At 46.2% G+C, this 14,973-nt stretch overlaps 1 protein-coding gene across 1 annotated transcript; it reads left to right on the forward strand.

Annotated features, from left to right (window-relative positions):
- Positions 1–302: 302 nt before the first annotated feature.
- LOC119349715 (chlorophyll a-b binding protein of LHCII type III, chloroplastic) lies at positions 303–1,390 on the forward strand. The gene is made up of 2 exons (XM_037617804.1): positions 303–520; positions 605–1,390. Exons 1-2 carry the CDS (start codon positions 386–388, stop codon positions 1,274–1,276), a joined length of 807 nt encoding a protein of 268 aa, XP_037473701.1. The 5' UTR covers positions 303–385; the 3' UTR covers positions 1,277–1,390.
- The last annotated feature ends 13,583 nt before the right edge of the window (positions 1,391–14,973 follow it).

Consider the following 14,973-nt stretch of genomic DNA (forward strand, 5'->3'; position numbering starts at 1 on the left):
CAGTCTGCACCAAAATACAGTCAAGCCAAGTAGCCAACGCCTTGGTGCCATCTCAGCACGAAAATACAGTCAGCACCAGGTGTCACTCTGTAGACGCGCCCACAAAATGCCTTGGTGCCGAGATAAGATAACTCTGCGGATAGGAAGTTAGGAACCCATCCGACGATCCGAGGTGGCAACACCACGCCTCCGCCGATCCAATGCCGCTCCCTGATTGGTCCAAACCAAATCCAGAAATCCTCCACCACCCCCGCGTCTCCACGAAAACTTGTGCTACAAATACGTACACGTCGCCCCTCTCTAATTCCCACCACTCACTGAGGCACCCAGCAGCAGCAGCCGGCTAGGCCACCGTACGTACGGACTCCGATCCGGAGCAGCAGGCATGGCATCCACCATCATGGCCGCCGCCTCCCGCGCCGTCGTCGCCAAGACGCCGTTCCTCAGCGGCCAGGGCCGCGCCGCCAGCGCCAGCCCCCTGCGCGACATCGCCGCCGCGGCCAACGGCAGAATCACCATGGTACGTGCCATGAACTAACCACCACGGAAGGAACTCGTCCTAAGAGCTAACGACTGTCTGATGTGTGCGCGCGCGCGCTCGCAGGGCAACGACTTGTGGTACGGCCCGGACCGCGTCAAGTACCTGGGCCCCTTCTCCGCGCAGACGCCGTCCTACCTGAACGGCGAGTTCCCGGGCGACTACGGCTGGGACACCGCCGGGCTCTCCGCCGACCCGGAGGCGTTCGCTAGGAACAGGGCGCTGGAGGTGATCCACGGGCGGTGGGCGATGCTCGGCGCTCTTGGGTGCGTCTTCCCGGAGGTGCTCCAGAAGTGGGTGGGCGTCGAGTTCAAGGAGCCCGTCTGGTTCAAGGCCGGCTCGCAGATCTTCTCCGAGGGTGGCCTCGACTACCTTGGAAACCCCAACCTCGTCCACGCGCAGAGCATCCTTGCCGTGCTAGGCTTCCAGGTCCTTCTCATGGGCCTGGTTGAAGGCTTCCGCATCAATGGTCTCGACGGTGTCGGCGAGGGCAACGACCTCTACCCTGGCGGCCAGTACTTCGACCCGCTCGGCCTTGCCGACGACCCTGTCACCTTCGCTGAGCTCAAGGTGAAGGAGATCAAGAATGGCCGTCTCGCCATGTTCTCCATGTTTGGGTTCTTCGTCCAAGCTATCGTCACCGGCAAGGGCCCATTGGAGAACCTGTTCGACCACCTTGACGACCCTGTCGCCAACAATGCATGGGTTTTCGCCACCAAGTTTGCGCCTGGATCTTAGGCTGGCCGACGTTGCCATTGTAAAGTGTAAACTACTCCCATGTGTGTGTGTGTGCAAATAGCAACGAATGGTCGATGTGATCTCGAAATTTGGAGGATTTTTTGGTTCACTTTCTGATGTGTGTCGCTTATATATTTATCTTGCGATGTGCTTAGCTCTTTCTTGGTGGTTACATTTTGTCAAGTGAAGATGGTGGAGTAACTGATTAGAATAACTACGATGTGAAGCTCGTACCAAAAGTAACGACATCAGGTTACATGTCACACACACTAGTGGCTGGGGCGCGCGCACCTCCTGATGCGTCATTCTGCGCACTAAACATGCTGAAGGATTTGTTAACGTCTATGGATGACACTGTGTGTGACTTAGCGAGAAGAGCAGCATTATTGCAGGTGAGCAACAATGACATGTTAGTAAATCTGCAGGATAATGAGTCGATTTCGGCATGGAGTATTGTGTTGTAAACTTGTGATTGATAGTGACCGCCTAACCGGAGTACCAGTAGTACTGCTCAGCCAAATGACATCTATGTTAAAGGACAAGGGAATATTCATACATACAGAAGACTTGATTGAACTATGCTTTTTATCATCCTTAAAAGTCGTCCCTTTATTCAGAAGGCTCGCAAATGTTTTTCACTCGGTATACATCAAGTTTATGTGCAACATTCAAGTTTCCGATGAAGCCTGATAAGTAAATCTAGTGACTGGGTAATATGAAGAAATATGTTTCACTTGCTCCTAAAAAATGGAACAGAAAATTACATAACTTGCATGAAGAGACCAATGCATAGATCAAGCAGTTCTAGTCCGATTTGAAGCCAGGGTGTTTTTGGCCAAGGCCACAACGAAAATAATCTAATATCTCTAAATAAAACTCGAATTGGTACCAAATCGTCCAGATCTCAGGAATGGATCTACATCATCAGTCACGCCAGCTTGCTGCTTGTCCTAAAATTGCAGGCAAGCAAAACTTACTGATAGTTATAAGATAAGCAAAGAAATTCAAATAGAACTGATCAACTTTTGCCATCATCAAGTGAGGATTATAAAGAACAAATCGCTCATGCAAGATCACTGAAACCCGTATAGGCAGAGTCTCACAACAGATAGCCATCGGAAAGTTTATGGATAAAAGAAGGCATGCCTTGCATTGGGACTTACAGTATCATAAGTGCCCCACACGTCATCAGGACATAAAAATCTCTCAAACCAACACATTTTTGCTGTGGAATTGATGTGAAAACCTGAAACATTGCAACCAACATCTTTTTCATTATCCTGAATCACGGGGTCACTTTTGCTGACCGTATGATGGGATACGAGTTTCCAATCCAGAAATTTACGTAAATTTTTTACAGAAAACTATTCAGTTTTCTCGTCGCACGTGACATCGGTATCATCAACACAAGTTAATTGAATTTCACATAGTTTGCAAACTTGCCATTTAAGGTCTATAGATGGCAGCTCCTTGCACAGACGGTATGGCACATGGATCACCACGGCGGGTCGGCATTCCTTTTCCCAACAATATCGATCTGAGTACAAACAGAGCACAACCACATCATTATCTTGTACAACGATGCCAAATAGATAGGCAAGCAGAACAAATCACAAATAAGTATACAGTTAACTAAAAATACACTTTAAACTAAAACTACTACTTCCAGTTCTAAAGCTTGGCGAGTCACTGCGGCTCCGGCTATGTTTCTAAACATTTGTGACTTCAGTGTAATGCAAGTGTAATGTATAAGTTCATACTAGCACTTGCAATTTTTTTTTTTTGAAACAAGGCAAAAGATTTGCCATTTTCATTAATTAAGAAGAAGATTAGACATAGTTCCGCCAAGCGGGAGAGTACAGATCACTCTCGCGGCATAATATTACACAAATACTTCGCACCCGCACGAGCCCAAATAGAGGACTCATCTTTAATCTTGGCAATGACAACGGTAGTAGGGGCGGCGGTGTTGCGGAAAACCGTCGCGTTGCGTTCGTTCCAAATTTCTCACGCAACAAGCATCATCAAAGTGCTATGAACCATGCGTGAGTGGCCCCTTTTGTGAGCAACCATGTCCCAACAAACTTCCACCGAGGGCACGAGTCTCCAATCTGACGGATCAATGTCGTGGAGGCCAAGCCAAGTCTTGATCTCCGTCCACACTCTCACTGTGAACCGACACTGGAAGAGGAGGTGAGCCGCGGTCTCCTAAACCTGCTTGCAAAGAGGGCAAAGGTTGCAATTCGGCCATCCCCGACGCTGCAATCTATCGGCGGTCCACACTGTATTATGAATAATCAACCAAGCGAAAAATTTGCACTTTGCGGGGGCCCAAGCTTTCCAAACGGTAGTGATCATGGCAGAGGCGGTGTTGACCCTCAAACTGAGCATTGTATGCAGAAGACGCGGAGTATACCCCATCTTTAGTGAACTTCCAAAAAATTGCATCGTCAACTCGAGGGGTTAGAATGACATTGGAGAGCTTCTTCCAAAGGGTGGCGAATTGCTCAATATGCTCAAAAGTGAGGCCCTGAGAGGTATCAATGTTGCGGACCCAAGCGTTGTCTGTGAGACTCGAGCGAACGGAGCTTCTTTTCTTCCTGGAGAGATCAAAGATCTTTGGAGCAATATCCTTGGGGCGAATACCGTCCACCCAAGATGATTCCCAGAAAGTGGCCCGATGACCATCACCAATGGTAACATGAGTGGCAGCCGCAAAAAGATTTCTATCATCGTCAGTGCATGGCGTGCCCATGCCAATCCAAGGTTTAGTGGGGTCATCCCACTCAAACCAAAGCCATCGCAAGCGGAGAGCGGTAGCAAACTTTTGCAAGTTGAGGACGCTCAATCCACCATATAACTTGGGCTTGCACACCATCTCCCATTTAATTTTGCATTTCCCGCCGGTGACCTTTTCACATCCCGCCCAAAGATAAGCGCGTCTAATACTGTCAATTGCCTTGATGACCTCGACTGGCAGATCCAAAGGAGTGAGGTGGTAGATTGCTATAGCAGTGAGGACCGCCTTGACAAGAACAATGCGACCCGGCGACACAACATGTCTGCCAAGCCAAGGAGTGAGTTTTCCAGCCACCTTGTCTTCCAAATGTTGAAAGTGGATTCTCCGAAGTCTCCTGACCGATAGGGGCAGCCCAAGGTATCTCATAGGGAAGGTAGTTTAGATGGCAAGGAAGGACATGAGGATATCATCGAGGGCAACATCATTGCAGCGAATTGGTGCCACATGGCTCTTGGCGCAGTTAGTGACTAGACCAGTGACCTCACCAAAATTAGCAAGGGTGGATGCTAAGAACTGAATGTCTTCTTTTATTGGCTTCACGAAGATGGCAGCATCATCCGCATAGAGAGACGCACGAAGGGTTTCGGTCCTGGCTAGAATAGGGTGCAGCTGGCCTTGACTCGTCGCTTTAGCAAGGATGTGGTGAAGTGGGTCGATGGCAAGGACGAAGAGAAGCGGTGAGAGGGGGTCTCCTTGCCTACCCAAGAAAAAACTATCTATATACTGCTCTGTTTTGTCAAAGAGAAAAAAGAGTGAAATCTTAGTATGCAAGCAGCCAAACTCTTTTAGTTTTGAGAAAGCTAACAGTGAAGGATTCCAAGATAATTACCCAATCAGATGCGTTGAAGCTCTGTCAGGGGAGTCAATCTGGAATAAGGAACCATGGCAGTAGTGTCGCCAGTGCCGGAAGAAGAGTACCTACAAGGATAAACATCAGCTTGTCTCTAGACTCTCTGATCATTAGATCCCTAGATTAATCACAGCAAAGATGTACTCCCTCTGTTCCTTTTTAGTCAGCATATAAGATTTGGTCAAAGTCAAACTTTGTAAAATTTGACCAACTTTGTATGAAAAAATATGAACATCTACAATGCTAAAGCTATCTGGTATGAAAATTAATTTCATGATGCATCTAACAATTTGATTTCATATTGTGAATCTTGATTTTTTTTTAAACTTAGTCAAAGTTAATCAAGTTTGACTTTGACCAAATCTTATACGCAGACTAAAAAGAAACGGAAAAAGTATCAAGGGGCCACCTCTGGTTCATTTTTAATTGAACCGGGGGCCTAAAATTCCCTTATGCTCTAAAAAAGGGGCCACCTCTGGTTGTTGTGCTGCTGCTGTTGCCGCGGTTTCATGAGTTGGAGAAAGAGAGTATGCATCTAGGTGCCGCGCCGGGCCGTGTAGACGCAGCAGGAGACGGCCAGGCTGCACGGCGCGAGGCGCCGGAGTATGTCCAGCAGGGCCGGTTTTGGACCAGTGCGAGAGGTGCGACGGCCCAGGCCCAGACTAAAAGGGGGCCCATAGTATATATGTAGTATATATAGTAGTGGAAAAAAAGAATGACTAACGTCCAGCCCAGGTAGCTCTGAGCCCACCCAGCAAGCAGCACACAACCACCACTAAGGCCTGCCCAACCAAGCCCAGGCAACGCACGTTGCCCTGTCGTTCTCCTGGAATCTAGGGAGACGCACCAACACAGGAGCACGGAGACGCATCGACACAGCAGCACGCCGCCTGACGCCGACACCAGCGCACCGCGTCGAACCTGGAGCTGAGTTTGGGAATCAAATCGGCAAGAATTCGGGGAAGAGATCAACTGATCAAGATCATCATTCAGAAGGTAATAATTCTCAGATCAATCTATTCATAAATCCTAATCTATAGGCGAATATTTTCCGGTGGTCTCAATTCTGAAACTTCTCATCTAAAAACATAACATCTTCAATCTCTGATACTGTATTCGTGTTTCTCACTTGCAGCATAATCATGTTACCTAAAAAACATCTATCTGGTTGTGAGAAAAGAAACAACAAGAAAAGAGTAGACAAGATGATTAAATCTCAGGAAGGCGCTATGGATATGTTTGTCTTGAGGACTGGTGCTGCTACAAATTCAGAGCAATTATATATAACAAATGGTGAAGAAAAACCTGATGATACTAAGAATGCCGTTGAGGAAAATCATGTCGAGGAAAATAATGCTGCGGAAAATGATGCTGATCAGCACACGGAAAATTTTAGTGACCATGAGAATCTTGGAAATGCAGATGAGCAGGGTTCTTCTTTTGATATATATGATCCTAGAACTTGGAATATTCTTGACAATAAATCAAGAGATATTCTCATTGAAAAAGGACCTATAAGGGAATACAATCTTGAGTTTCCCGAAGATGAAATTAGTGGCAGGCATATTTCATATGATTACTACACAAGAAAGTTAAGGAATGGCGAGTTCAGTGATCGGAGGTGGTTAGTGTACTCTAAACACATGAATAAAGTCTACTGCTTTTGTTGCAAATTGTTTAAATCTGGAAAAAGCAAAAGTCTGCTAGCATCCGAGGGATTGAAGGATGTAGACATCTTAGTGAGAAGCTCCAATTGCATGAGAATAGTGTTGAGCATATCACTAACATGAATACTTGCAATGAGGTAAGGCTGAGGCTAAGTAAGAAGGAAACAATTGATAACGACAGGCAACAAGAGATTGCAAGGGAGAAGGAGCGATGGAGACTTGTTTTAATTAGAATTGTTGCTGCTTTGAAATTTCTTGCTAAACATAGTCTGGCTTTTCGAGGATCGAATGAGAAATTATATCAAGATAACAACGGAAATTTTTTGGGAGTAATTGAAATGATGGCAGAATTTGATCCTGTAATGCAAGAGCATCTTCGGCGCATTAAGAATAGTGAAATCCATCTTATCTTGGCCATAATATTCAAAATGAGTTAATTTCCCTTCTTGGTCGCACTGTTAAATATTCTCTCTTGAGGATAATTAAGGATGCAAGGTATTTCTCTGTCATCTTGGACTGTAGACCTGACGTGTGTTGGAAATATGCCCTAGAGGCAATAATAAAAGTATTATTATATTTCATTGTTCATGATAATTGTCTTTTATTCATGCTATAACTGTATTATCCGGAAATCGTAATACACGTGTGAATACTTAGACCACACTATGTCCCTGGTAAGCCTCTAGTTGACCAGCTCGTTGTGATCAACAGATAGTCATGGTTTCCTGACTATGGACATTGGATGTCGTTGATAACGGGATCACATCATTAGGAGAATGATGTGATGGACAAGACCCAATCCTAAGCATAGCATAAAAGATCGTGTAGTTCGTTTTGCTAGAGCTTTGCAAGTGTCAAGTATCTCTTCCTTCGACCATGAGATCGTGTAACTCCCGGATACCGTAAGAGTGCCTTGGGTGTATCAAACGTCACAACGTAACTGGGTGACTATAAAGGTGCATTACAGGTATCTCCGAAAGTAGCTGTTGGGTTGACACGGATCGAGATTGGGATTTGTCACTCCGTATGACGGAGAGGTATCTCTGGGCCCACTCGGTAATGCATCATCATATTGAGCTCAATGTGACCAAGGTGTTGGACACGGGATCATGCATTACGGTACGAGTAAAGTGACTTGCCGGTAACGAGACTGAACAAGGTATTGGGATACCGACGATCGAGTCTCGGGCAAGTAACGTACCGATTGACAAAGGGAATTGCATACAGGGTTTGATCGAATCCTCGACATAGTGGTTCATCCGATGACAACATCGAGGAGCATGTGGGATCCATCATGGGTATCCAGATCCCGCTGATGGTTATTGACTGAGAGCGTCTCGGTCATGTCTGCATGTCTCCCGAACCCGTAGGGTCTACACACTTAAGGTTCGGTGACGCTAGGGTTATGAAGATATGTATATGCAGAAACCCGAATGTTGTTCGGAGTCCCGGATGAGATCCCGGACGTCACGAGGAGTTCCGGAATGGTCCGGAGGTAAAGAATTATATATAGGAAGTGCTATTTCGGGCATCGGGACAAGCTTCGGGGTTATTGGTATTGTACCGGGACCACCGGAAGGGTCCCGGGGGTCCACCGGGTGGGGCCACCTGTCCCGGGGGTCCACATGGTCTGTAGGGGGTGCGCCTTGGCCATAATGGGCCAAGGGCACCAGCCCCTATAGGCCCATGCGCCTAGGGTTTCCCCCTAGGAGGAGTCCTAGTGGTGGAAGGCACCCCTAGGTGCCTTGGGGGGGAGGGAAACCTCCCCTAGGCCGCCGCCCCCCCTAGTAGATCTCATCTACTAGGGCCGGCGCCCCCCCCCTTGGCACCCCTATATATAGTGGGGAGAGGAGGGACTTCATACACCAGCCCCTGGCGCCTCCACCTCCCCCCGTTACGTCTCTCCCTCGTAGTCTCGGCGAAGCCCTGCTGCTGTGACGCCCTGCATCCACCACCACGCCGTCGTGCTGCTGGATCTTCATCAACCTCTCCTTCCCCCTTGCTGGATCAAGAAGGAGGAGACGTCTCCCGTCCCGTACGTGTGTTGAACGCGGAGGTGCCGTCCGTTCGGCGCTGGTCATCGGTGATTTGGATCACGTCGAGTACGACTACATCATCACCTTGCAAGCTTCCGCACGCGATCTACAAGTGGTATGTAGATGCAAACTCTCTCCCTAGACTCGTTGCTTAGATGAACTCATAGATGGATCTTGGTGAAACCGTAGGAAAAAATTTAATTTTCTGCAACGTTCTCCAACAGTGGTATCAGAGCTAGGTCTATGCGTAGTTCTCTTTGCACGAGTAGAACACAACTTTGTTGTGGGCGTGGATTTTGTCATCTTACTTGCCTCTACTAGTATTTTCTTGCTCAACGGTATTGTGGGATGAAGCGGCCCGGACCAACCTTACACGTACACTTACGTGAGACCGGTTCCACCGACTGACATGCACTAGTTGCATAAGGTGGCTGGCGGGTGTCTGTCTCTCCCACCTTAGTTGGAGCGGAATCGATGAACAGGGCCCTTATGAAGGGTAAATAGAAGTTGACAAAATCACGTTGTGGTGATTCGTAGGTAAGAAAACGTTCTTGCTAGAACCCAATTGCAGCCACGTAAAAGATGCAACAACAATTAGAGGACGTCTAACTTGTTTTTGCAGCGATTGATCATGTGATGTGATATGGCCAGAAGTTGTGATGAATGATGAATTGTGATGTATGAGATCATGTTCTTTGTAATAGGATTCACGACTTGCATGTCGATGAGTATGACAACCGGCAGGAGCCATAGGAGTTGTCATTATTTTTTGTATGACCTGCGTGTCATTGAATAACGTCATGTAAACTACTTTACTTTATTGCTAAACGTTAGTCATAGAAGTAGAAGTAGTCGTTGGCGTGACAACTTCATGAAGACATGATGATGGAGATCATGATGATGGAGATCATGGTGTCAAGCCGGTGACAAGATGATCAATGGAGCTATATGATATTGGCCATATCATGTCACAACTATATAATTGCATGTGATGTTTATTATGTATTATGCATCTTGTTTACTTAGGACGACGGTAGTAAATAAGATGATCCCTTATAAAATTTCAAGAAGTGTTCTCCCCTAACTGTGCACCGTTGCTACAGTTCGTCGTTTGTAAGCACCACGTGATGATCGGGTGTGATGGATTCTTACGTTCACATACAACGGGTGTAAGACAGTTTTACACAGCAAAAACACTTAGGGTTAACTTGACGAGCCTAGCATGTGCAGACATGGCCTCGGAACACGGAGACCGAAAGGTCGAACACGAGTCGTATGGAAGATACGATCAACATGAAAATGTTCACCGACGATGACTAGTCCGTCTCACGTGATGATCGGACACGGGCTAGTCGACTCGGATCGTGTAACACTTAGATGACTAAAGGGATGTCTAATCTAAGTGGGAGTTCATAATTTGATTAGAACTTTATTATCATGAACTTAGTCTAAAACCTTTGCAAATATGTCTTGTAGATCAATGGCCAACGCTAATGTCAACATGAACTTCAACGCGTTCCTAGAGAAAACCAAGCTGAAAGATGATGGCAGCAACTATACGGACTGGGTCCGGAACCTGAGGATCATCCTCATAGCTGCCAGGAAACAATATGTCCTAGAAGGACCGCTAGGTGACGCTCCCGTCCCAGAGAACCAAGAAATTATGAATGCTTGGCAGTCTCGCGCTGATGATTACTCCCTCGTTCAGTGCGGCATGCTTTACAGCTTAGAACCGGGGCTCCAAAAGCGTTTTGAGCATCACGGAGCATATGAGATGTTCGAAGAGCTGAAACTAGTTTTTCAAGCTCATGCCCGGGTCGAGAGATATGATGTCTCCGACAAGTTCTACAGTTGTAAGATGGAGGAAAACAGTTCTGTCAGTGAGCACATCCTGAAGATGTCTGGGTTGCACAACCGTATGACCCAGCTGAACATTAACCTCCCAGATGAGGCGGTCATTGACAGAATCCTCCAGTCGCTCCCACCAAGCTACAAGAGCTTTGTGATGAACTACAACATGCAGGGAATGGAAAAGACCATTCCTGAAGTGTTCTCGATGCTGAAGTCAGCAGAGGCTGAAATCAACAAAGAACATCAAGTGTTGATGGTCAATAAGACCACTAAGTTCAAGAAGGGCAAGGGTAAGAAGAACTTCAAGAAAGACGGCAAAGATGTTGCCGCGCCTGGTAAGACAGTTACCGGGAAGAAGTCAAAGAATGGACCCAAGCCTGAGACTGAGTGCTTTTATTGCAAGGGGAAGGGTCATTGGAAGCGGAACTGCCCCAAATACTTAGCGGATAACAAGACCGGCAACACCAAAGGTATATTTGATATACATGTGATTGATGTGTACCTTACCAGTACTTGTAGTAACTCCTGGGTATTTGATACCGGTGCCGTTGCTCATATTTGTAACTCACAGCAGGAGCTGCGGAATAAACGGAGACTGGCGAAGGACGAGGTGACGATGCGCGTCGGGAATGGTTCCAGAGTCGATGTGATCGCCGTCGGCACGCTGCCTCTACATTTACCTACGGAATTAGTTTTGAACCTCAATAATTGTTATTTAGTGCCAAGTTTGAGCATGAACATTGTATCAGGATCTCGTTTAATACGAGATGGCTACTCATTTAAGTCTGAGAATAATGGTTGTTCGATTTATATGAGAGATATGTTTTATGGTCATGCTCCGATGGTCAATGGTTTATTCTTAATGAATCTCGAGCGTAATATTACACATGTTCATAGTGTAGATGCCAAAAGATTTAAAGTTGATAACGATAGTCCCACATACTTGTGGCACTGCCGCCTTGGTCACATTGGTGTCAAGCGCATGAAGAAGCTCCATGCCGATGGACTTTTAGAGTCTCTTGATTATGAATCGTTTGACACATGCGAACCATGCCTCTTGGGCAAAATGACCAAGACTCCATTCTCCGGAACAATGGAGCGAGCAACCAACTTGTTGGAAATCATACATACCGATGTGTGCGGTCCAATGAGCGTTGAGGCTCGCGGAGGATATCGTTATGTTCTCACTCTCACTGATGACTTGAGTAGATATGGGTATGTCTACTTAATGAAACACAAGTCTGAGACCTTTGAAAAGTTCAAGGAATTTCAGAATGAGGTAGAGAATCAACGTGACCGAAAGATAAAATTCTTACGATCAGATCGTGGAGGAGAATACTTAAGTCACGAATTTGGTACACACTTAAGGAAATGTGGAATCGTTTCACAACTCACGCCGCCTGGAACACCTCAGCGAAACGGTGTGTCCGAACGTCGTAATCGCACTCTATTGGATATGGTGCGGTCTATGATGTCTCTTACCGATTTACCGCTATCATTTTGGGGATACGCTCTAGAGACAACTACATTCACTTTAAATAGGGCACCGTCTAAATCCGTTGAGACGACACCGTATGAATTATGGTTTGGAAAGAAACCTAAGCTGTCGTTTCTAAAAGTTTGGGGATGTGATGCTTATGTCAAGAAACTTCAACCTGAAAAGCTCGAACCCAAGTCGGAAAAATGCGTATTCATAGGATACCCTAAGGAAACTGTCGGGTATACCTTCTACTTAAGATCCGAAGGCAAGATCTTTGTTGCCAAGAACGGATGCTTTCTGGAAAAAGAGTTTCTCTCGAAAGAAGTAAGTGGGAGGAAAGTAGAACTCGATGAAGTACTACCTCTTGAGCGGGAAAGTGGCGCAGCACAGGAAACCGTTCCTGTGATGCCCACACCAACTGAAGAGGAAAACAATGATGATGATCAAGGTACTTCGGATCAAGTTACTGCTGAACTTCGTAGGTCCACAAGGACACGTTCCGCACCAGAGTGGTACGGCAACCCTGTCCTGGAAATCATGTTGTTAGACAACAATGAACCTTCGAACTATGAAGAAGCAATGGCGGGCCCGGATTCCAACAAATGGCTTGAAGCCATGAAATCCGAGATAGAATCCATGTATGAAAACAAAGTATGGACTTTGACAGACTTGCCCGATGATCGGCGAGCGATAGAAAACAAATGGATCTTTAAGAAGAAGACGGACGCGGATGGTAATATTACCATCTATAAAGCTCGACTTGTCGCTAAGGGTTATCGACAGGTTCAAGGGATTGATTACGACGAGACATTCTCTCCCGTAGCGAAGCTAAAGTCCGTCCGAATCATGTTAGCAATTGCCGCATACTATGATTATGAAATATGGCAAATGGACGTCAAAACGGCATTCCTTAACGGGCATCTTAAGGAAGAACTGTATATGATGCAGCCGGAAGGTTTTGTCGATCCTCAGAACGCTAACAAAGTATGCAAGCTCCAGCGATCCATTTATGGACTGGTACAAGCATCTCGGAGTTGGAACATTCGCTTTGATGAGATGATCAAAGCGTTTGGGTTTATGCAGACTTATGGAGAAGCCTGCGTTTACAAGAAAGTGAGTGGGAGCTCTGTAGCATTTCTCATATTATATGTAGATGACATACTCCTGATGGGAAATAATATAGAATTTCTGGACAGCATTAAGGCCTACTTGAATAAGTGTTTTTCAATGAAGGACCTTGGAGAAGCTGCTTATATATTAGGCATCAAGATCTATAGAGATAGATCGAGACGCCTCATAGGTCTTTCACGAAGCACATACCTTGATAAGATTTTGAAGAGATTCAGAATGGATCAGTCCAAGAAGGGGTTCTTGCCTATGTTACAAGGTATGAGACTGAGCTCAGCTCAGTCACCGACCACGGCAAAAGATAAAGAAGAGATGAGTGTCATCCCCTATGCTTCAGCCATAGGATCTATTATGTATGCCATGCTGTGTACCAGACCCGATGTAAACCTTGCCGTAAGTTTGGTAGCAAGATACCAAAGTAATCCCGGCAAGGAACACTGGACAGCGGTCAAGAATATTCTGAAGTACCTGAAAAGGACAAAGGACATGTTTCTCGTTTGTGGAGGAGACGAAGAGCTCATCGTAAAGGGTTACGTCGACGCTAGCTTCGACTCAGATCTGGATGACTCTAAGTCACAAACCGGATACGTGTATATGTTGAATGGTGGAGCAGTAAGCTGGTGCAGCTGCAAGCAGAGCGTCGTGGCGGGATCTACGTGTGAAGCGGAGTACATGGCAGCCTCGGAGGCAGCACATGAAGCGATTTGGGTGAAGGAGTTCATCACCGACCTAGGAGTCATACCCAATGCGTCGGGGCCGATCAAACTCTTCTGTGACAACACTGGAGCTATTGCCCTCGCAAAGGAGCCCAGGTTTCACAAGAAGACCAGGCACATCAAGCGTCGTTTCAACTCCATCCGTGAAAATGTTCAAGATGGAGACATAGAGATTTGCAAAGTGCACACGGATCTGAATGTCGCAGATCCGCTGACTAAACCTCTCTCGCGTGCAAAACATGATCAACACCAGAACTCTATGGGTGTTCGATTCATCACAATGTAACTAGATTAATGACTCTAGTGCAAGTGGGAGACTGTTGGAAATATGCCCTAGAGGCAATAATAAAAGTATTATTATATTTCATTGTTCATGATAATTGTCTTTTATTCATGCTATAACTGTATTATCCGGAAATCGTAATACACGTGTGAATACTTAGACCACACAATGTCCCTGGTAAGCCTCTAGTTGACCAGCTCGTTGTGATCAACAGATAGTCATGGTTTCCTGACTATGGACATTGGATGTCATTGATAACGGGATCACATCATTAGGAGAATGATGTGATGGACAAGACCCAATCCTAAGCATAGCATAAAAGATCGTGTAGTTCGTTTTGCTAGAGCTTTGCAAGTGTCAAGTATCACTTCCTTCGACCATGAGATCGTGTAACTCCCGGATACCGTAAGAATGCCTTGGGTGTACCAAACGTCACAACGTAACTGGGTGACTATAAAGGTACATTACAGGTATCTCCGAAAGTAGCTGTTGGGTTGACACGGATCGAGACTGGGATTTGTCACTCCGTATGACGGAGAGGTATCTCTGGGCCCACTCGGTAATGCATCATCATATTGAGCTCAATGTGACCAAGGTGTTGGACACGGGATCATGCATTACGGTACGAGTAAAGTGACTTGCCGGTAACGAGACTGAACAAGGTATTGGGATACCGACGATCGAGTCTCGGGAAAGTAACGTACCGATTGACAAAGGGAATTGCATACAGGGTTTGATCGAATCCTCGACATAGTGGTTCATCCGATGACAACATCGAGGAGCATGTGGGAGCCATCATGGGTATCCAGATCCCGCTGATGGTTATTGACTGAGAGAGTCTCGGTCATGTCTGCATGTCTCATCAAAGCGTTTGGATTTATGCAGA

The sequence above is a fragment of the Triticum dicoccoides genome, chromosome 1B (genome assembly GCF_002162155.2).
Source record: "Triticum dicoccoides isolate Atlit2015 ecotype Zavitan chromosome 1B, WEW_v2.0, whole genome shotgun sequence".
In the NCBI taxonomy this organism is placed as follows: domain Eukaryota; kingdom Viridiplantae; phylum Streptophyta; class Magnoliopsida; order Poales; family Poaceae; genus Triticum; species Triticum dicoccoides.

Excerpts from the sequence above, each read along its gene's own strand:
- LOC119349715 (XM_037617804.1), top strand. The coding sequence starts at position 386 with ATGGCATCCACCATCATGGCCGCCGCCTCCCGCGCCGTCGTCGCCAAG. Across the intron at positions 521-604 it reads CCAACGGCAGAATCACCATG|GGCAACGACTTGTGGTACGG; the intron begins GTACGTGCCATG and ends GCGCGCTCGCAG.